Source organism: Anabas testudineus, chromosome 13, assembly GCF_900324465.2.
Source record: "Anabas testudineus chromosome 13, fAnaTes1.2, whole genome shotgun sequence".
NCBI classification, from domain to species: Eukaryota; Metazoa; Chordata; class Actinopteri; order Anabantiformes; family Anabantidae; genus Anabas; species Anabas testudineus.
The window spans coordinates 15,367,125-15,389,074 of record NC_046622.1 but is presented as its reverse complement, the minus strand read 5'-3'; the positions used below and the strand labels follow the sequence as shown (position 1 = coordinate 15,389,074).

Genomic DNA, 21,950 nt, shown 5'->3' with positions numbered 1-21,950 from the left:
TGATCTTTACCTCTTTCTAACATACACACTTAGTTTGTTTTAGTCTCACTGTTGTTTTGAGTTGCATGGTTTTCTTTGTGTGTGTGTGTGTGTGTGTGTGTGTGTGTGTGTGTGTGTGTGTGTGTGTGTGTGTGTGTGTGTGTGTGAGAGTGACTTCATGTCTCCATCTAAACATAGTGTATTTGTTCGCCTGTGTGTGTCGTACCCCTGCGCATTTCTTTACATGGAACCATAAATACAGGGTTTGAAGGTGCATCCGTTTCTTTGTGTTCTCCCTCTCATCTTTCTTTCAAGTGTCAGATATTTATAAGTGCTTATTTTAAACCTACACAAGAAATCTCTCCACTCCGTCCCTGTGCGTACCCAGCGGGTTTTTCATTTCGAGATTGGGACAGTCAAGCAGCTGTGATTTGAACTTCTATGATGGTACATCAAGTACATATGTAAAGTACAATGGTCTTTTATGTAATAATAAATACAGTTATATTCCTGTTAAACATAAACAACTTCTTTCAGCTAGAGGCGGTTCTGGATGTTAGTTGCTTAAAAACTGCCTTCCTGCTGGTTGTCACATCATCAGTGAATGATGAGGTTATCTTCAGCGAGGTAGTGTTATCGTGCAGCAAATTTCTGTCTCTTCACCTGAAAAAAAAAAAAAAGGCAAAATGTCAAGGAGGAGAATGAGGAATGTGAGCTGACACACTGCTAACGGCCTCAAACTAATTCACAGCACTTAAACTGTTGCCAAAACGAGCGATGTCCCATCTCGAACAAATAGAAAGAAACAGGGCGATAATAATAGTCGTGTCATATCGGGCAGAGAGGAAAAAGGAGGTTTATGGCCGCACCTTCTGATGCCAGATGACGAAGAGGAGAAGTGTTTCCCACCAAACAGGGAGTTCCTCTGCTCATGGGATGATGTCTTGGTTTCCACACTGTTGGGTTTCTGCTCGGGGATCTGAGCAACTTGAAATCTGTGAATCAAGCAGAAGATAATATTGTTGTTGCATTGAGATAGCACGGTAGATTATGAGATTATGAAGATATCAGACCTAAACATATATTTTTCTGCATACATTGCAAGGGCTACTTTTATAATATTATTACATTTCATAATATTTATATAGTTGAGTATTCTATAATATTGCTTCATATTTGATAACATGGCTATAGGTTTGCATGTCACACTCATTCTCCTCGCCAGTGTTTCCTGTCCTGCCTTCCTAATACTATCAAATAAAATGTCCTAAAAATATCTAAAAATCTGTTTGTATCTATCTATTTGAGGAAATGTCCTTGGTTATATTTTACCAATGTATGTAGAAGTCTATGTACTTGAGCTGCAGTTTTAGATTGTGGGTGATTTTACTTAAAAGGACAGTTTTGTCTCACCTCCCCACGGACAACACAGTTAGCTCTCCTTCCTTTTTCTCCTTCACGTCCTTTCCTTGCACTTTTTCCTGTGCAGTATTTGGCACAACAGCTTGCGTATGATGGGTGTCAACAAACACTCCCCCCAGGAGGGGGCGCTTCTGCTGGTCGGTGCATGTGTCCAGAGATGGCAGGATGAGGCTCTGTGGGGGCTTCAGTGGATCTTTGAGGGAATCCAGAGGAGGAATGAGAACAGGGGGCCATTTTCTCTGGGCACAACGAGAGCAGCGGTAGCCATGTTTGGGGGCCAGACCTGAGAGACCAGAGATGGTGTGGAGGTGGGAGTGATGGTGGCAGTGCCTGGGAAGGGAGCGGAATGGGGACAGTGGAGACAGCATTGGAAACCTGTGGGGGAAGAAAAGCAGGAGAGGATGAGCTACACTGTTTTAATACTGCATATATTTAGCTTGGTCTACACGTGAGGTGAACCTCCCTACAAATTAAGAACCCTTCATATACAATATGTGGCTGTAATGCCAAGTGGATGGAAAGAGAGTCCTGTAGCTTTAAAAAAAACTAAGAAGAAGTACAAATTACAAATCTGTCCAAACATTGCTTTTACCTGTGTAAATATGAAATAGGAAATCAATTGGGAATTGAAATCTAAAGTTTTATCTCTTAAGGTTGCGTGCAGTGCCAGACTCGGGAGTTTCTGCTGTTCCATAGTTCTTTTGTACAGAGAAAGGCAGCGCATAAGCCGTGAATGAAACTGTGCATCCCTGTGTTATACTAGTGAGCGGGTGACCTGCAGTGACCTCAGAAAACCTCTGCATAATCTACCGCCACACATATGCGTACACATGCAGGATTTGAGTTTGTGTGTGTGTGTGTGTGTGTGTGTGTGTGTGTGTGTGGGAATGTTCTCGAATCTAAAGATCACATGTTACAACAGCCCATTCAGAGGCTGCACACTGCCAGAGGCCTCTAAGTCCTCCCACTATTGTAAATGTACAATATATACTGGAATGGATTGGCTCCATGATATAGCACTGTGAGACTGACTTTACTTTAAGTTTACAGTAGGAGAATCTAAAAGAAAGAATATGCGGCAGTTTATGTGCTGCACAGTACCGCCAAGCCAAGTACAGCTGGTGTAGGCTGTGGTATAAAGCAGTATGTTAGTGGACTTGTATGATCCATCTTATTACTTGAGCAATTTTAATGGCCACGATTTACAACCTAAGATCTATGCAAAACTACACTTGGTCATGTAAACTGTGTGATTTCTAGCTCTGTGGCGACCACTGAGCTTAGCAACAGACAGGGTGCTACATCCTCGTGACTCAATAGACAGCGGTTACAGCTGTGCGAGAGCTTCATTTCAGACACAAGTGAGTGAATCACTGCAGTATCAGCCCACTTCAGAGCTCCATTGAGGAGAGGACATGGTCTGATGTGTGCAACTTTGAACTTTCTTTTTAATGTGCGATTTATATTTATGTGAGAGGTAACAAAACCTATCACTGGAGGCCGACAGTAGTATTAGTAGTCTTCTTCATTATTAGAGACTCCTGGCAAAAGCCTTTGTCCAAATGTTCCCTCCGTTGTTCTCTTCCAAACTTTCCCCGTCTCGGTCTTTAACTTTAACTTAGGCTGAATGACTGAGCAAAAGAGTATGAGGATGCGTGGGTGTGTGAATATGTGTGTGTGTGTGTGTGTGTGTGTGTGGTCTCATACTTGATTGATGAGCCTTTGCTCATGGACATTTGTTTGTTCTCGTACTCCAGCAGCAGTTCTTCCAGGGCAGCAGCGTTTTCTGAAATACAGCATATACAGATGAGACTCAGTCAGTAATTATATCGGCTTTAATATTATTCCAGTCGATACTGTGAGTAATATAGTCAGACCATTAATTTTCTCAGCAAGAATTAAGTAAAAGACAGCTATAATTAATACTAATCATTATGCTTATTGCATAATGGAGCGGGAGAAACATCAATGCCTCCAGACGTCAGCACAGAATTACACTAGGGAGGTACAGACTTTGGTTCTACACTTATTGCATTTACGCTGATGAGTACCAGCCACTAGATTTGTGTGACATACTGTGACGGCACTGTGGTCTCGTGCTCCCCTCTAAAGCCACAAGAGATAAAATGGGCCTGACCACTCATACTCATGTATGTGACACGCCTGCTTGTGCTTGTGTGGCGCATACCTTTTTTCTCAGTAATCAGACGGACCAAAACGCTGATGGTGTCTTCGTTCAGGTCATCCGATATGTAGGGGCAACTGTTACCTAAATCAAACAAAAGAGATGAAGAATTATCCTTCATAGGTCAGTTTGGTTAAGACCATTATTCCATTTATTACATCCTGAGTTGTCAGAAAGAGACTGAATAAGAAGAGACATTGTCCAACTTTCAGCGTCAGCACATTGTATGGGGCTGTTATATTGTGCCTTAGTACACGACTGGACTGATAAAGGGTGGATGTGGATGACTGAACAGCAAAGAATAGATATGCATCCATGGCAACCCCACGGCCATCCCATAATAGTACAGCACAGCAAGGCAGCTGAGGGGAGAGTGATGAGGGTGCGGGGGCTCCAGAATAGCTCAGTCAGTGATCACGCTCCATTCAGCTCTGCTGAAGCACACAGGGATCTGTGTGTGTGGGTGTGTGTGTGTGTGGCGTAGACCCCTAATGCCAGGTGACCTTGTGTAGAGAACAAAATGTGACTGTATAGATTGTTGTGTTTATGCTTTCTTGCATCATTAGTGTGAGGTTGTTGTTAGGCCATCATAAGAGCTGCACAGGACTCAACAACAGTCATGTTTCCACAGTGGCTGCAGGTTTGGAAGCACAACAGCATCTACTTCACCGAAATCCTGCGCTCAGTGTTTCAGTGTCAGCTACATTAAGTCACTCAGTCAACCTGTTTTCAGTTTGAAGTTTGTGCTTCCATTAAAAAAGTGTTTATGTTGACTTCCAGATTTGCTGTGAATGCAGCTGTTCCTGTGCAATCTGAGCATCATGCTACAGCTTCAGCTTCAGATTTCTTGTGTACAACCCCTATGTTTCCTTCCTTTAGCTTTCCTATCAGGGAAACTCTTCTGTGCTCTCCAATGAGCCAAACATTGACCTATCTGCAGTGCTGCACAGTCAGAGTTGTCTCTGCAGAGTCTGATTTTAGCCCTGCCAAACTAAGCCTAGACCTTGCTGTAATTCATCCCCATGGGTGTTCCCCCTGACTGGAGATGATGAGAGAAGTGCTGAGGTAGGAAGTTTATGTCTGACCCTAGCTCAGTCAAGACTGCAGCAGACAGCAGATAGATAAAGCAATGTAACATAGATAGTTGCGTAACAAATAGAGAGTCCAAGAAGAGGACGAGATATAAAGTTTTCTAATGCAGCATTCAAAGCCCCCTGGTGCTCTCTCAATGTTGTTTTATTCAGATTATTTTTATCTGTCCTCAAACCTTTTAAGAAAGAGAGAAAAATTAGATCTGAGACTAGAGGAGGTTATGAAGTGCCCACTTATTGCTTCACTTGCTTCCAACTAATTTGTAAAATGTTAACTTATACTGTATATTATCAGTTTCCTACAACACATACTGTCGGCATATCTACTACGAAAATAATGACAGAAAAAGAAACAGTGACAAATCTAACGTAGAGTAAGTGAGAGGAGAAAGAAAGAGGAGACGTAGTCCCAGAGTTGAGGACCTGATTGAATTATTGATCTGGCTGGGAAAGGGGAGCTGGATGGACGGTGTCATGTTCAGATCATGTTCACACAAGCAGGGGATGTTATGGAGCCAGGACATTTAATGAGGGGACAGTATAGGAGGAGATAAAGTGAGCTACGGGGGGAATGAGGGTTCAGAGAGTTTCCCTTTTGGTGAGGGGACGTCTTAAGTTTCACAACAAACTGCTTGTAGTGCTTCATACAGTCAGTTCTTTCTCGATATACCCATCACATCTGTTGGGTTTGTAACCAGATCTGCTGCATCACTCTGGCCTCCGCTAAATCCGCTACTACTTGCATTCAGTGTTAGGGCTTGGCGACACAAAAGAAAAAGCTCTAATTTTTGGCTTGTGTACCAAGAAGCAGAGAAGACACAAATTTCAGGAGAGCTGGGAAACCTAACATTATGTGGGTAGCTCTTTATGCATTTTCAAAAAGAGCCACAGGCAGTTTAGTGGCCTGTTTGACACAATCATCTGAGGTTTTTTCCAGTAGTACTGAAATTCGAAGTGTTAAATTAGTCGTGCTGTCCAGGTGGTTGTACAGTGCAGGCAGGACTTATGCCTTTGAATGCCACCTGTTGCATTTTTAAAGATGCTTTGCAACCGCTGAACTCAATGCTTTAATCCGAATGACAGATACGGCGGGGTGTCTGAGCACAAGCAGCTTTACATGCTGTCACAAGTTCGGATCGGTTCAGGGACAGCTGTGCTCTGACGCTCCTGATGTCTGTGACGAAAAGCTCGGGGTGGTACGTTCGGTTATGTGGCTGTCGCAAAGAGCTGTGAGCTCCGAGCCTCACACCATCAGGTGAGTGTAGGTATAAGGCAGCTTAGCATTTAAGTCTGCTTATGCCAAAACACCAAATGACACTATGTGCCAGTCGTGTATGCCGTCTGCTGCTGCACACAGACGCCCTCATACAACTGTGCAACAGGGTCAAAGGCAAAAGATCAATTACACACTCTTCCAAAGCACAGGAATGAAAAGCACCCTGTGCAAATCACAGGAAGTGGTCGTGACCGCTCAAACGTCGTTGGATTGCATGATCTGACTTTTCTCTCTCTTATATTTTCCATTTGGTAATATCTACCAATCTCTTGCTCCCTCTGACTCTCCCATCCCACATGTCTTTATTCAGTGTTTACCTAAGTCAGTTTCTCTCTGAAATCACTGTGGTGTGTGAGTTGCTGGGAATGTTTTCATTTTTTCTTTCGCCCCTTTTCAAATGGGAAATTAGCAAGAATAACAGCATACACTTGGAAAAACACAGCATGCATGACTTGTAACCCTGAAAGGTCAAAGTTCAAAAAGAGAAAAAAGCCTCCCACACTGGATTGCGTGCAGTCACATCAGTGAGATACATGGTCTGTGACTACACACAAAGACACTGCCCTTTGGATTTGACCACATCGTGTGCATGCGTGTGTGCTAATTTGGCATTTTTATGAGGAAACGTGACAACATCTTGAACATAAATACTAGTTTCCATAATCCCACTAGTCATTTCCTGTCTTCGCCCTCTTGTCCTTAAACTGTTTTGTGCAGTTTTTCCCATCTCACGTCGCTCTCACCTTCTTTCTGTGGTGTCGCAAACTCCTCATCCCCTCCCTCCTTCTCAGCATTGCAGCGGTATCCCTTCTTCTTCAGGATGTTGCAGATGAGGATACCCAGCAGGCCCATCACGCAGAAGACTGGCACCAAAGCAAACACAGCGTACTCTGCTGTCTTTTCCTCTGCGCTGCGAACCACTGTGCCATTGACAGGCCCTCCTGCACTGCTGGATGGACCTTTGCCCACAGTACGAACCGCTCTCACATGCAGATCTGCTGAGAAAAGGGACGAGATGAGAAAGACGTGAAGTCTAGAGCATTTCTTTAATGAGAACTATAAAGTGAGCGATGCATTTGCAGCATGCAAATGCAAACACAGTCTCAAGAAAAACGAACCCACTGAAGAAGCACGCTTACTTTTTACACAGGGATTTTGCGTGGAATCTTCCCCTGTGGTAGTGGACTGAAGTCTGCACATGGAAAAAAGAAATAAAAGAGCATAATTAGAGAGCTGGACAGAGAGAAAAAAGCGAGGGACTGTTTTACAATGAAGGAATGAATCAGCAGTTTTAGTGTGTGGCATCCACGCCACAGTCGCACTCAATTGTTTCCTGCCCATTGTGGTGAATGATCTACTGTACTGTTTGTGTGTGTGCGCGCGCTCGCTTGTTTTCTTGTTTGTCGACACAGAGAAAATAACAGGGTTTATTTACAACAAATAAAAGTTTACAGGGTACATATTGGATGTCGATCCTACAGTCGGATTAAACTGTGGGCGAATTAACAAGCAGACAGACAGGTGGGCCACATAAGAGATAGACTAGCAGTCTTTACCCAGGCAGACAGTCGCCACAGATGGCATCTGAAGTCGCGATGCCAGGGGTTGCAACTTTTCGGCCGAGGACTTTGCAGGAGGTGTGAGGACGGCAAAGTTCAGAGTCGAGCGCATCTGAAAAGGTTCCAGCTGCGCACAATCTGCATTGCACTTCCTCTGCTGGACTTTGGATCTGCCCACAAGCCTGGCAAGACAGAAAACACATCTAAAGTCAGGCAAATAGGGATGCAAAACCATTGAATGGAGCATTGCGTGAACTGTGTGACCTTCTATAATTTCATAACTATAACTTAAAACAAAAGACAAACCTGATGCACCTCGACTTCAGTTATAGAGACACACATTAGAAGACTTAGAAGGAGCAAATAAGTGGATTTCTGGTGGCTATGGCGACTCAAATCATTAATTTGAAGGTAGAGAGAAGGATCGGTTGCATTCAAAAGCAGATTTATATGTAGTTGTTGTTAGTGGGAATAGACTGCCACTGAAAATAGCCCTTTAAACGACTTAAACTGTTATTAATCTTTTTTTTTTCCAGTTTATAGTCTCACCTTTGTAGGCTCCTGGCCAGCAGGGCATTGTAGACACACACACCCTTCCCCCCACCGACACTGCACTGCTGCAGTCCCACCACAGCTCAACACCTGGAGGAAACACACACACATACAAGCTCATGAGTCAGAGGGGGTCTGTGGTAAATCAGAGCGCACACACTTTCTAAACTGGGATGTACAGGCCATCTTTAAGGTCTATAAGGAGCCAAATTGAACGTTAAGTTCAAAGATCGCCACGCCTACAGCCTTAAAAGTGCACACATCCTCTTTTTTTTTTTTTTATTTGGCATGAACACACACTCACAAACACACATATGCACATATTTACCGTGAGAAGGACAAGAGCTGAGCAGCAAAGGTGGTTCCTCATCTTCTTCAATGTATTCTACTATGTTCATATGATCTAAAATACAGAGGAGAAAAAGAACTAAGTACCACTGTGCCCTTTATTCAAATGCACACTTGGTTATTTTAAGTGTCAAAATAGGTTTTCCAGTCAAATATGAATGTTATATAGCAGCAAGACACAGCGTAGCACAACATTATTGATGACACTACAATACTTGTAAAGCCTCAACATTTTCATTCTGTCACACAAGCACAAACACACATGCACCAATTTAGTACATAAGCATGCCCACCGACACAAAACCAAATGACAAAAACACCTGAGTCATTATTGTGAGTTGTAAGTAAGGAGCAGTTGTAAATGCTGTAAATAACATTTACCATGAATCAGGACCTCTCCACGGACGGCAGTGAATGAACCAAGGCTTTTCTGTGGCTATTTTTAGGACATACTGCAGGTGCTCATGTGCACATTTTAGGCAATTATTCCTACTACAACATATTCATTAGCCAGCATGTGCTGATATGACATTTGCTGCCCCTGTAATGAGTATTTCCTAACACTTGGAGTTAAAAAAAAATAAATCTTTTGAACAAATGAGGATGGTCATACCACCTAACTTTATTTACTTTATTTTGGACACAAATTCAAAAGGTCAACCGGCACAGTCTATGAGTCTGCACTGACTGGTCATGTGTTTAGACCTGTGTGCCAAACCAACAGTTTGCAAAACAACGCTGTCATCTCTAAAGTTAGTTATTTGCAATAGAAAATATTTGACAACAGCTTATTCTTGAATCTGAATGAAGCACACATCTATATAATCATACATACAAAGAAAGTGGTTGACAAAACACTAATTATAATGAAATTGAACCTGAACTCCAGCTACATTCCTAGTATCCTGACAGTTAACTGTATTGTATTAATAGTAGATTTACTATTGACTATGACAATTTTGTTATATTATAGAGCAGAGGAGTAGATGCTTAAGGATTCAATCCTGTGACAGCAAAATGGGCTAAAATGTCCCTGAATAACATAAATTCCTACCAACTGATCTGAATCTAAAACAAAACTCTTATTCGCTTGCTGTTCTCCAATAAACACGTGAAAACAGGGCTGGAGTACTGCATCCTTGAATAAATGAGAGTAGTAAATACATTTCCAAGCCTACACTGAATACCGAGAATAATATTAAAAGTGTGGTGACAGATTGCTAGAACATAAAAACTAAATCACTCTCAGTGTCCTGTAAGATTACTGCCCTTTTGAAGTTTTAATACATCAGAAAGCCATGTCATGACTAACATGGCAGAATATGCCATGAAAGGATAGAAGAAGCACAACCTAAACAGTCTTGTTAAACTGACTGCAAAACAAAAGGAGGCATTTGGATAATGTAAAACAAAAAGAGGAAAATGAATGTAAAAAACTGACTTAAGAATAAGGCTGATAAGAAGAAGAAAATAAACTTATTTCTCAAATGTAAAATCTAAATGAATCAAATCTAAAAAATAGGTTTGACACATTGTGACTGAGGCAGAGAGATACAAGACTGAGAAAAAAATAAAATAGGAGGAAGAGGATGAAGGCAAAGGAACATACATACCCCAGACCTGCAGATGAGTGACAGTTGCCGTGGCAACTCAGGGAGGATGCTGGGTGCACTGCTACAAATTCTGACCAGGACCAAACTCAAAATATACTACAACTTTCTTATCACCGGCTAAAAAGACTTCACAAAAGTCGCACTTGGTTCTACTTGGACTTAAAAATTTGAGATTTAAAAAAAAAATCTATCAAGACCTAACTGAGAGACGAAGTTATGACTAGAACGCAACTAAAAAGTTACAGAAGACTCAAAGGTCAGGACACACAAGTATGTGTAGCTGAATGGAGAATTCAGTGTACCTGCCTGTGTCTTATACTGTTATTCTGACCATGGGCACACCCCTAACGTCCTTAGGGCATGCCCCTTCCATCACAACTAAACCAGCCAGTGTGTGTGTGTGTGTGTGTGTGTGTATGTGTGTGCATGTGTGTGTGTGTGTTGCATGCATGTATGAGTGGTGAGGCTGCTTTAAGCACAGCTCTACACCTTTGACCACATAGTAAAACATAATGTTTTAAACATTAGTTAGCAGGAAAATCAACACTTTCCCCCTCAAACCCATTCATTCTCTTACTATGTGTGGTCAGTACACACACCTATGTGCTGTGTGTTTGTGTGGTAAGTGTGTGGTGATGCTCTTGTGCACATTATCTCTATCATTATCATTATCTGCAGGTGACACACACACACGGACACATTTGCACACATTAGTACACACACACAAGCACACAGACACACACACTCGCGCCCGCGCACACACACATCTGGAATGCCACAATATCCAGCCAACACAAACAAGAAAATAAAAAGTGTAATGAGTTTATGATTTTTGCCCTGCAGGGCCCTCATGCCAATAACAGGCTACTGAAGCATAATTTCAGGAGGGAAGAGGAAGATAAAATGAAGGCAGAAAAACCACCACTTTGAAAAAGCAACACAGGGCTGAAGGGCAGGGGCCGAGAGCCATAGAGGAAGGGAAGAGCGGGATTGATGTAAAGAGGAGAAAGCGGCAGAGAGAGAGCTAAAACTTCAGCCTGATAGCACGATATATATAGAAGCATTTGTTAAAATGCCACACAAACCAGAGTTAGTAAGTAAGGCTAATTACAAGTCACCCACACGGACATACATATGCACTTTTACACACATGCAAACATGCACACACACAATCAAAGTTGAAAAAAATGAGGGAAAACGATCAATAAAATGACAATGACAGAGGGAGCGAAACAAAAATGGGACCTACAATTAAGTACCTCTTTTTTTGGAAAGTGTCAAGTAACAAACTGGACTGGGTTACAGGGGTTAGGGAATGTCTGCTTTCCACAGAGAACCTCACATGACCTCCAGAAGTGCAGCCACTGAAATAACTGTATTTAAACTCCAACGAAGCAAGATGAAACTGATTTATTGTGTGATGAACACATGTAATCCAAAACACAATGTTTCTCAAGGGTTGGATTAAGAATCTAACATACATAATGCATATATATTGGAAAACAACTTCCATGTGCCTGTTTGCATTTAACTGGTTTGAAAACTTGTTTTTCCATGATGTACCTTTAAATTTCCTTACTGTGATTCAGTAGGGTACACAAGAAGTAAATTCACAAATTTTGGTTGAAGAAAATTCATCGTGGGACAGCTGAGTTCATCAGATACAGTATTTCAGCTGCTGGCTAAAGAGCAATAAGTCCGTGCAGCAGCAACATATGCAGCGAAAAAGTGCTCAGGAAGACAAAACTGATCCAAAAAGGATGTTCCAAACGTGCCCGCTGCCTGACCGCCGCTCTCGGATGTCAGCCATTCACAGCCAAATCCAAGCCAGCACTGTCTGCATGTGATGTATTTGCATGTAAATCCACTTTGTCTGAGGTTTTTCCCACAAACCCACTACAGAAGCGACCGTCACACGTGGGACTTCCACTAGACCTAGAGACACACGACCGCCCTTGTGTCCATGCGAGGCCTTTTTCCGCTTTCAGATATACAAACAAATCCTTTTCTTCTTTCTCTGGATCAGTCACAAAGTGCCACCCACACTCACTACAGTGCACAATTCTCGATGATCCTCTAAAGCTTTAACATTTTGAAAAATATAGTACTACACAAAAATACCCCCAGGAGGACAAGCGGTTAGGAAAATGCATTGATGAATATAAGATGGGGGTCACAAGCCAACAAAGTTCATAAGCTGGCTTGCTTTACGCCTGTGTCGGACATGTGCTTTGGATCGAAGGCTGAGTCAGGCGGACATATGGGTTCAAGGAGCAGTGGAAGAAACGACAAACAAAGTGGGCGAGAAGAGGAAAGCGTAGGATATAACAGGACATTAACACGTCTCAGAATATCCCAGCATACACAACAAAGACGCCAAAAGACACTAAAACCTACAGTGCCTTCGTCACTTTATGTGGACAGACGGAAACAATAGAACGGGATAAAAATTCAAAAACACTTCAAAAGAAAGGGAGAGGAGTGTGACAACTTTTTCTAAACTGCGTAAAACAGTAATTACCCAAAACCCTCGGTGTTATTATTTGACACATTCAAATAACAAGTGGCGACAGCGTCAGATGACCAGTCACATTTTGTGTTGTGTGTTGTTCAGGGTGCCCAAAAATAGAAACAATAAAGAAGTAATGGCAACAGCATGACAAAAACATGGACATTATTCTATTCTGTGGTGGTTTTTGGGGCGAAGACCAAAGTCACAGCTAATGTGTTGAAGAGCTTTTTCTGGCTCCTTGATGTCATGCTGCAGCTGAGCTGAAATCCTACTGGATGAAGGAAGGAAGGAACCACAAAAAAGGAAACACAAGAATGAGTGGAACTCGTCGCCTTTCCGTTTGAGGTGACTGAGCACCAAAGAGATCAAGGGTAAAGCGGGGTCATGACAATGAGCCAAGTTTGTCTAAGCAGGATTCTGGTTAGACATTAGACTCTGTGTGATTCGTGATGACACAGTGTATTTTAGTGTCAAGCCTGCAAACACACAAAAATACATTTCAGTCATGCTTACAGGGCTGTCATATTTACATTGGAAGTACCTTTGTAAACTTATTCTGATCAGTGGGCGGTAAGCCATCTGTTGTTTAACACTAACAAACAGATAGACAGTATATAGACGATGTTTTTAAAACTTAGATGATAAAAGAGCTATAAATAATAACATCTTCACACAAATATAAGACAATATTAATGTTGTATATATTAGGGTTAGAGTTAGGCAGCAGTATCCCATCAACAGACCAAACAAAGACAAAACTTTTAAAGCAGTGCTTATTCAACAGCTGGATTACAGTTAAAAAGTAAATGTTGTAACATGTGGGTTACAAATCAGTTGCATATCATTTGAGAAGTTGTGAACAATGAATGTAAAGTTTCTCAGTACAGATTATTCTGAACAACAGCTGAGTTCACTGAGCCAAGTGAGACCGCACTTGGAAAAAGTTTATATTTAGTGGTTAGAAGCTGAACCTCCTTTGTCTCTCTATAACAATAAACAACTCCCATCCAAATGTCTTCTCATTTCTGTCCTTTAATCTATAATAATAATGCAATAATAGTATAATAATGCATTATGAGAAAATTCCAGGACCAAAGCGATGAGCAGGCATGGCATCTGTGGAAGAAAGCACACTACCACAAAGCGTGGCCTCTGAATCGTCCATGGAAGGATGCAGAATTTGGGTGTGAATGAAGACTTGACACAATTCAGAACGATTGTTTTGTGTGAAAGTGAGCCAAATGAAAGGGGTCAGCTTCCTCTTACTGTTTCAGACTCCGACACATTCAAGAAAGCAACAATGCCTATAATTGATTTTGCCTGACTGGAAGCTCCTGCATTTGCGGACTGACATGGGCCGTGACTTGGGCTATCGATGCATGCTGGTATAGTTTGCTAAAAACTGATGCTTCCAAAAGTCACTGACGAAAGCCTTGGATCTTTCAAAAGCACCGATGTGGATTTTCCTTTCCGTCATAAAACAGAAAGACCTGACAAAAAAAATCATCCAAAACCACCAATTTTCAACGCCAATAATGGCTACCTATTAAGCCTACTAGGTCATGTAGTGTGTCCTGGCCTTTGGGAAACACCTTGCTGTGATGCACATGAGAATTATCTTCCGGGCCAAAGAGTGAAATACAATACAAAAGAACTGAGGCAGCAAAAAAAGGTTTAAGGTAATTATACTTCATTGTCCATCAGACACTTCGTGGACCAAGAGATAATGTGCATGTGTAAAACAACGACGCGATTGGCACAACCATACCCTCCTGTTTGACTTAATGGAGGTGCCCATTATTGGCGAATGAAAGGCTGATTTACGCCAACACCTTCTACGTTAGTTCTCAGACAATGTCTCATAATGGGGAGCGCGTCTGACAATTAGTCAGATGATGCCTCTCCACACACGTCTGCAGAAGCGTTTCTGTCGCTGTCATTCCTCCTCTCTGTCGGCCGTCATGTTTTCCAGTGGAACTGAACACCAGCCGAAAGCCTAACGGGCTTCTCCAGTGTCTGTGCCGCACACTGTCTGCCAGGCGTCGATATGTTGGAAGGAGAGAAGTTGAGTAGGCCAGATAGAGCGGACAGAGGTGAGAGGAGGAACATACGAGGGAGAAACACGCAGTAAGGTGTTCGGCTTGTTTACAGGTCTGTGATAGCACCAGAGCAATCCCACAATGCACTGCCCTGATTCCTCGTAGCCACCACAAATTCACATGAATACGGATAAAACTCAGGACAGGAACGTGTCTTTTTATTTTGTTGAGCTCAAATTCCACTACAGTTGTTTGTTTGTCGTTCCTTTAGATTGGAATGTCTTCTTTATTAGAAAAAAAAGACTAAATTACACTACTTGTAAAAGATCATTTTTCTGTTATTTAACCCACGAGAAGCCAGGCCACAAACCAGTTCCACCTACTAAACAACCCCTAGAAGGATCCACCGCCGACTTTATTTCCCTATTTTCAAACACAAAACATGGGGCAATCTGAGTTGCATAAGTGTGTGGCAGGGTAGGTGTTTTTCAGAGCGTGATATTTTCCCTGACATCACCGCCACCATTAAGAGTGGATGTAAATCAACACCTTGTGTTCCAGCAACTTCAATTATAATTTACAACTTGTACACACATTGTAGCTCTACATAAAGCTCAGCACACACACACACACTGTAATAAAACAATTTCCATTTTCACACAAACACACATAAGTGGTGTAAAAACAACATGTTATCTCTAGCTGTCAAATAAATACAGAGGATTGAGTTAATTACTGTTTTAGTCACTGGAAAAATCAGGTTTGCAGTGTCTCAGAAGTTGTTCTCCGGTAAAGAAAACATGATTTTCACCCCCTCATCTGTGCAGATGTTATGTGCTCATATGACTCATTGTATTTGTTTTTGATTGTTTTGTATTTCCTTGCGTTCGTGCTGCATGTTTGATGAGAAGATAGATGCCACGCCAACACTGGGGTTAGAGACAGCAGCTGCATAGGTCAGCCTCTAGCTATCACTCTCCGGTTGTCAACCTGAGAAAAAAACTCTATTTACATGTTTTTGTACATCAAATATGCTAAATATAATGTGTTTATTAATAAAGTGCTGTTCGCATAGATGGTGGGCCCTCCCTTTGTGCACCCTCTTCATCATAAATTAGACACATCTTACCGCTTTAACACATCTGAAACAAACTACACAATTACCTTTCTCAGTGCAATGGAGATCTTTTTAGGTTGATGTTTAGTAAATAAATCCAGAATATGTTGATTCCCACAACTGTTCAGGGAACATTACCAACTACAATCTGAGATTAACTACATGAGAAGGTTTGTTAAGGATGTACATGAGTTTAAAAATAATTTAGGGAGATGAACTTTAAACATTAGTTACTAAAAATACTGCATCATCTGTTGCATTATATATCGACAGATGATGCAGCACCACTAGAACCTCTACTTCCCACGGATACATCAGAAAGTTTCATCATGTGTTCTCTCACTGTGTTTAGGAAATCCTATTAAATGCACGAATCATTATGGTCAATGCATTCCTATAATTTGAAGGAAAACATCTCAGCTTAAAGCTTAAAGTTATCTTATCTTATAGACCCATAACTAAATTTCAAAATACTCATTTACTGTTACCCCCCTCCCCCAAAACCAGATGGCCTCCCGTCCCCTGTCACTCTTTATTCTGCCACTTTAATAGACTGCTGGGTCCAAGCAGAGACGATGCCTCTTTGGGGAAGTGGAGGCCATAAAGAATGAACACTGGGAATTTTAACCAGTCCTAAATGAGTTGCGCAACTTCATATGCGTACTGAGTGCCATGTAATCATCTATAGATACCTGAAAGCAGTTCCTTAAACATTTCCATTCTTGGAGGGTGAAAAAAAAAAAACTATCAGCAGATATGCAGGAAACCATGAGTTAGCAACTCTCCAGTTTGCCCCCAACATGCAAACCCAACCACAGTCATGAAGACTCACATCCACATATATTTCTGGACCTAAAATTTGCAGTGTTTCGAGTTGCGTTGAATATCTCTATAAAAGTGCTGCTACGGAGGAGAGGTTCAATTTCCTGCCTTGTTGCCTAAGTTGTCATTACTCAGCGGTTGTTTTGAAACGGAGCATGTCAGTAGCACTCCTCACATCAGGGATTGTGTGGATCCTCTCCAATGCATGACACACACACACACACACACACACAGGGTCACTCACTTGTGCCTCGTCACAAAGAGATTGACCCAGACATGCTGGTGTGTGATTTGCTTTGGCATTTGCGATTGCTTATTGGCAAGTTCAGTTAGCAGATTGTGGTTACTTTCAGATTTCCTCCCTCAGAGCCGGCCTGTGGGGGTAGCAAACACTACAGTCTCTTTTTTATTTTTTTTGCTTTTTCTTTCCTAAAGCTTATTTTTAAGACTGTGTCATTAAATGACATACAGTAGGGAGTAACAGGGCCGATGGAGGACACAGAAGAAAAAGGTCGTGAACTCAGGTCAAGCAGGATAAGGTTATGGTTGTCTGCTTTAGTTCTGACTCAGCCAAGCCGGATGAAATGTGAATGGGCAACTATTCAATGTGCAAACCACATGACAAATATCAGCATATCAGTAGAGTGCTTGAGCAGCGGTGGAAGAATTTGCATCGTATCTTTAGGTAGTTAAACTTTTAAACTACTCTTAAAAACTGAAACATACTGAAGTATAAAAAAAACACTTTTTGGTTTGTCTGGTTTGTTTGGTCTGCAGTTGTGACTTTCATTTTTCACAATTCTGTGTAACTGACAAATTCTTCAATAGTTATTTTAGTTACTGCTCTCAAAACTGTGCACAATTAATTACTTTATGTTACTTTCAACCACTGGGTAACTTACTAACCTACAGTACATAAGACAGCGAGTGATAAAATGTGACAGCACATGTCTTTGTAAACCTCAAATGCAAAAGAGACATCCGGGAAGTGACTGAAGAATGAACTGGAAACCCTCAGCAGTATGACTTGCAGTTTGCTCACTGCTCACTACTACTGTACAATGCAGTGCAGCAGATAAGGAGACAAATACAGAGGCAACACGAGGAAAGGGACAAACAGTAGATGGCACGGCATATTTTAGATACTGCTGTCCTCCAAAACCTACCACTAAAATACACCATTAAAATACCTTATAATTAAGCTTTGGAATGTGTATGTGCATGTGTGCTCTAAGTGTGTGTGGGTGTCAGTGGGCGAGCATGTTAGCCTGCAGCATCTTTCCAGATTTTTTTGTGTCCAGGACCCCTCTGTAATTATCCAGCTCTCCACCAATCTGTGTGGAACTAGTTTAGACCAGGAGCTGCGGTCAGTGCAGTGGGAATTTCTTTGGCACAGGGTTTCCTGGCTGACATTGGGGAGTCAGGCAGACCACTGTGGCTCAGAGACAGAAGGCGATCGGGCAGCATTCCCGACCACTCCGACTGGACAGATGGACGGCAGGTGACAGGATTGATGGGTTAATTAAAGCTTAATTGAGTCTTTGGCTTCCACACGCACGCACGCTCCAGCAGAGTTGAAGCAGTGCGTCTGTCTATGTTAGGTTACCATGATAATCTCCACACTTTGTTATCAGCTCCAAGCAACAACAAGCACAACTTTGTTCTGTCTTTACCACTGACGTCTCTCTTTTACTTGCTACCGTCATCCACACTTCATTTTTCTCTCCCTTCCTCTTCTTTTTGTCGTTTTACTTTTTCTCTCCCCTTTTTCAGCCTGTCATCATTATTTCTTTCCCCAAAACCTTAAATACATACAGCCTGCAGTAAATGTTGGGTGGGGTAGAGAGTAAAATGGGTGTTAAATTTCCCTCAAGTTAAATCCACCAACTGCTAATTAAGGTGTGTGTGTATAATTACGGGCGTTAGTTAAATCAGAATCACGATATAATGGACAAATAAAAGTGACATTCTGCCAAAATGTTACACATCTACACACTTATACAGCACATTAGACCAACTGAAAATTCATCTGTGTGTCTGTGCAACATCAAAGCAGCTTCCAGCTTTGTGTTGCTATCTGTGCAAGAGAAGATAAGAGAGACACAAAGAAGTGTTAGAACCGTATGGGGAGTCCCTGAACTGTTTCACACTGCGGAGCTATCAAAAAATGTTTAATTCTTCAAAAGGCTTTTAACACATTTTTGTGACCTCACAAATCTGTGGAATCATGCAAGCTGAAAATAAATGTAGTTATTTTCAACTAGGACCAATATACTTTTGTGACTATAATGATACCATGCTGCTGTTTTAGTGGCGTTTGAAGGAAACAAGCTATAATCTTTGAAAAACATATTTGCTGCCTGTAAATTGGCCCAACAAACGGCAGCCATAAACAGCTCGGTGCTTTTCAGACAAGTTAATGAGTATGTGCTTACTGGGCAGTCATAGGACGAATGTGGAAAGAGTTTCTCCTTTCTGTCCTCTCCACTCCAGCTCCATTTTTGTGATGAACAAATAAATTATATATTTGCAGAGTCAGTATATATACGATCTAGAGCAAAACATATGCCCTGGAGCCCTGAGACACATTTTAGCATCACACAGCCATGCTCTATTCGCCACAAGAAAAAGGGTGAGAGCACCTGACAGGAAGCAGGAAGTCTGTCTTCGTGTAAAATAGGCATTAATAAAAAAAATCGAAAAGTGTGTGTGTTTGTGTGTGACAGACGTCAGAAGACTGTTATTGATCGAAGAGTGAAGGAATTTGGACTCAGACAATGGAAACCCAGTGCCAAAAAATGAAAGTGTCATCTTAGCGCTCGTGTGAGTGTGTGTAGCAGAGTGCCTGCCTTCATTCCTCATTACGCTGCAGCAAACTCGGCCAAAACCTCAGCAGTATGATGTAAAATGTGATGAGGGTGAGACACAGCTAGCATGGACCAGTTAAGTATTAATATTGTGTACAACTACTTTGAATTGTCACAGCATATTCTTCCGATCTGTTGCAAACAGTGAGCATGCTTATTTTATTTCTATTTAATTCCATGCATGTTTTTTATTATGCGAACAGTAGCTGATACAGCGCTGTGAACAAACATTTCCATCCCCTCCTGCTATCTTCTTTTGTTTGGGTATCTCAGACTAAATTGTTTCAGATCTTCAAATTAAATGTAACACGCAACAACGGCAACCTGAGTAAAGTAATAGATCCCTGAACTCCAAAGATCGAGAATCAACTCACAGAATAACGTCCTGACGTTCACCTTCTGGATTCTGCAGAATCAATGTTCCCCTCAATTATAGCTAAGTTGCCCTGACCCTGAAGTGACAAAGCTTCCCCACACCATTACACTCCCACCGCTATGCTTGAGCATTGGTATAATGTTCTTTTTGTGGAAATATTTAGGCTCATCAGTCTATATAATGTCCTCCAAAAGGATCTGAAGGTCCATCTAGTTGTTTTCTAGGAGTGGTTTTCACCTCAACACGCTCCTATGGGCGCCACTTCTACCCAGTATCTGTTGAATAGTGGACTCGTCATAGCTGACCTGATAAGTTCCTGGATAAGGACTCACTTTGGAAGGTCGACCCCTCCTGGGTAGGTTCTTTATTGTTCCACATCTTCTCCATTTGTACATAGTGTCTTGTGTTGCAGAGCCTTAAAATAGCTTTGTAACCCTTCCCATACCGGCCTGCCTAGTTATACTTTAGGTGTAGCCTAAGGGGGCAAATACTTTTTTTTCCCCACAGGTCTGAATGGATATTTCATTACTATATTGATTCACTACCTATATAAAAATGATCTAAACCTCGTGTTTTGTGTTTGCTTTGTTTGTTTAATGTAAGATTTTTATTTTGAGATCTTCAACTGTTACTTTTTCCACAGCACTGCTTGATGCGCCTCAATAAGAAGCAGCGAAGACACAGGTGGAGGAAGCAAACCAGGACTTGAGTGGAGCCACTTCACCCAAATGAGAGGAGGATCAATCGGGCAGTGAGGTCATCACGTACCCGTGACAGTGCGTCAAGCATGTGCTCACTCCGTCCTTCCAGCGTACGACACATGGCTCCCTTTGTTATTATAAGTCTGACAAATTCACCGAATTACAGCTGTCCGCTTGTCTTTAATACAGTAATTAAAATCATTTACTAAATTAACGCAATCAGAGGAAACTACTGATGAACTCTGTGAACTTTAAGTCACTATAAGAACAGAAACCTTGACGCTCCAGTAGTTAAAGACTGCGGCTATAACACAAATAATATCATATAAGGAGTCACGAAGATCGCGCTGAAAACGAACCCACTGGTTCATTTGAAGTCATGTCTGTCTTAAGCCATAAACGAAGCTGAAATAAACAGCTGAGCTTCTTCTTTTTTTTTTTTTTTTTTTTTTCTCGTTCAAAAGCACAGAGGAATCAATAAGTGCCTCCCGATGCCTCATAGAGCTGATAAAGTCATTACCGCCGTGCGTAAAAGTGGTTATGGAAAGGGCTTTGTGGCAAGAACAGCCCGACACGAGTCGGCAATGACAGACACAACTAAACTACCGGCTTCAGCAGCCATTCAGCCCGTTATAGAGCAGAGAAAAGTTATCAGACTTACCGGTTTGGTGAATAGATAGAGTTGAAATCAGTATTCAGGTGGGAGCATCATCAGCTGCGGGAACCCAGTTGCACCGGATTAAAAAAAAGATGGAACAAAACCACAAAGCCGGTAAACGAGGTTCCCTCTGTCTGCCTCCTCTCTGCTCATGTGAACAAAAAAAAAAAAAAAAAAAAAAGACAACCGCTGAGATAGCTCAGTGAGCTCACAGTGCGTCACGGCTGCAAACTGAACCCCCGTCAGTGTGTGTGTGTGTGTGTGTGTGTGTGTATAAATCCCCTCTGTCGGTCGTTGAGCTTCCCCAGCAGGTGGCTGGGGTTGAGGCTCTCTTTTAGGAACTGTGGACATACAGTAGATGATCAAAAATTAAAACCCTGTGAACAAATACACACAAAATATTTTAAATAACTACAACTTTTGTCATTTAAAACGTTTGCTCTCAGTATTTTTGAGTGTAACCTTTCACTCACTTTTATCACATTTTATTTCATATCCACCAATGTCCGTTTTATTGGCTAGTGTCATTTTTATTCTCTGCCTGTCATCCTATACAAAGCCAGAGTCTTGTATTAGATGCCAGATATGATGCAAAGATTTGTGGGAGACAGAGGATCATTTCTGAGCACTAAGTAAATGTTGTAATTGCATAAAATATTAACTTTTTAAAAACTCATGTCATGTATCACGAGTTCTTTATACTATGACACGATGACGCTTGCTTCCAACATATTGAATCATAACATAGATATAATGAAGTGTAGATGTGTTTGACACATTCTGTACTACACAAAGAAAATCCCTACCAAACCCACACACACACACACACAATT

The 21,950-nt window shown here is 41.7% G+C and overlaps 1 protein-coding gene across 2 annotated transcripts; it reads right to left on the bottom strand.

The window, feature by feature from the left end:
* Positions 1-88: 88 nt before the first annotated feature.
* Positions 89-21,737, bottom strand: relt (RELT TNF receptor). Of its 2 annotated transcripts, none has more exons than XM_026367047.1 (11): positions 21,121-21,737; positions 8,393-8,467; positions 8,062-8,154; positions 7,510-7,694; positions 7,093-7,145; positions 6,697-6,951; positions 3,590-3,670; positions 3,109-3,187; positions 1,393-1,776; positions 849-974; positions 89-642 (listed from the first exon to the last, which is right to left on the bottom strand). In XM_026367047.1, the coding sequence occupies exons 2-11, from the start codon at positions 8,432-8,434 to the stop codon at positions 639-641; spliced, it is 1,302 nt and encodes a 433-aa protein (XP_026222832.1). In that variant the 5' UTR covers positions 8,435-8,467; positions 21,121-21,737; the 3' UTR covers positions 89-638. The 2 variants fall into 2 exon arrangements, with proteins under 2 accessions (XP_026222832.1, XP_026222841.1); XM_026367056.1 differs by having other exon boundaries at positions 6,697-6,948.
* Between the last annotated feature and the right edge of the window lie 213 nt (positions 21,738-21,950).

What these genes read in the sequence shown, in the direction of transcription:
- relt (XM_026367047.1), bottom strand. Translation starts at nt 8,434, where the DNA reads ATGAGGAACCACCTTTGCTGCTCAGCTCTTGTCCTTCTCACG. An exon ending in AGCAAAGGCTCATCAATCAA is followed by an intron (nt 1,777 to 3,108) that starts GTATGAGACCAC and finishes CTTCCCCCACAG; the next exon opens with GTTTCCAATGCTGTCTCCAC. An exon ending in ACTGTGTTGTCCGTGGGGAG is followed by an intron (nt 975 to 1,392) that starts GTGAGACAAAAC and finishes CTTGATTCACAG; the next exon opens with ATTTCAAGTTGCTCAGATCC.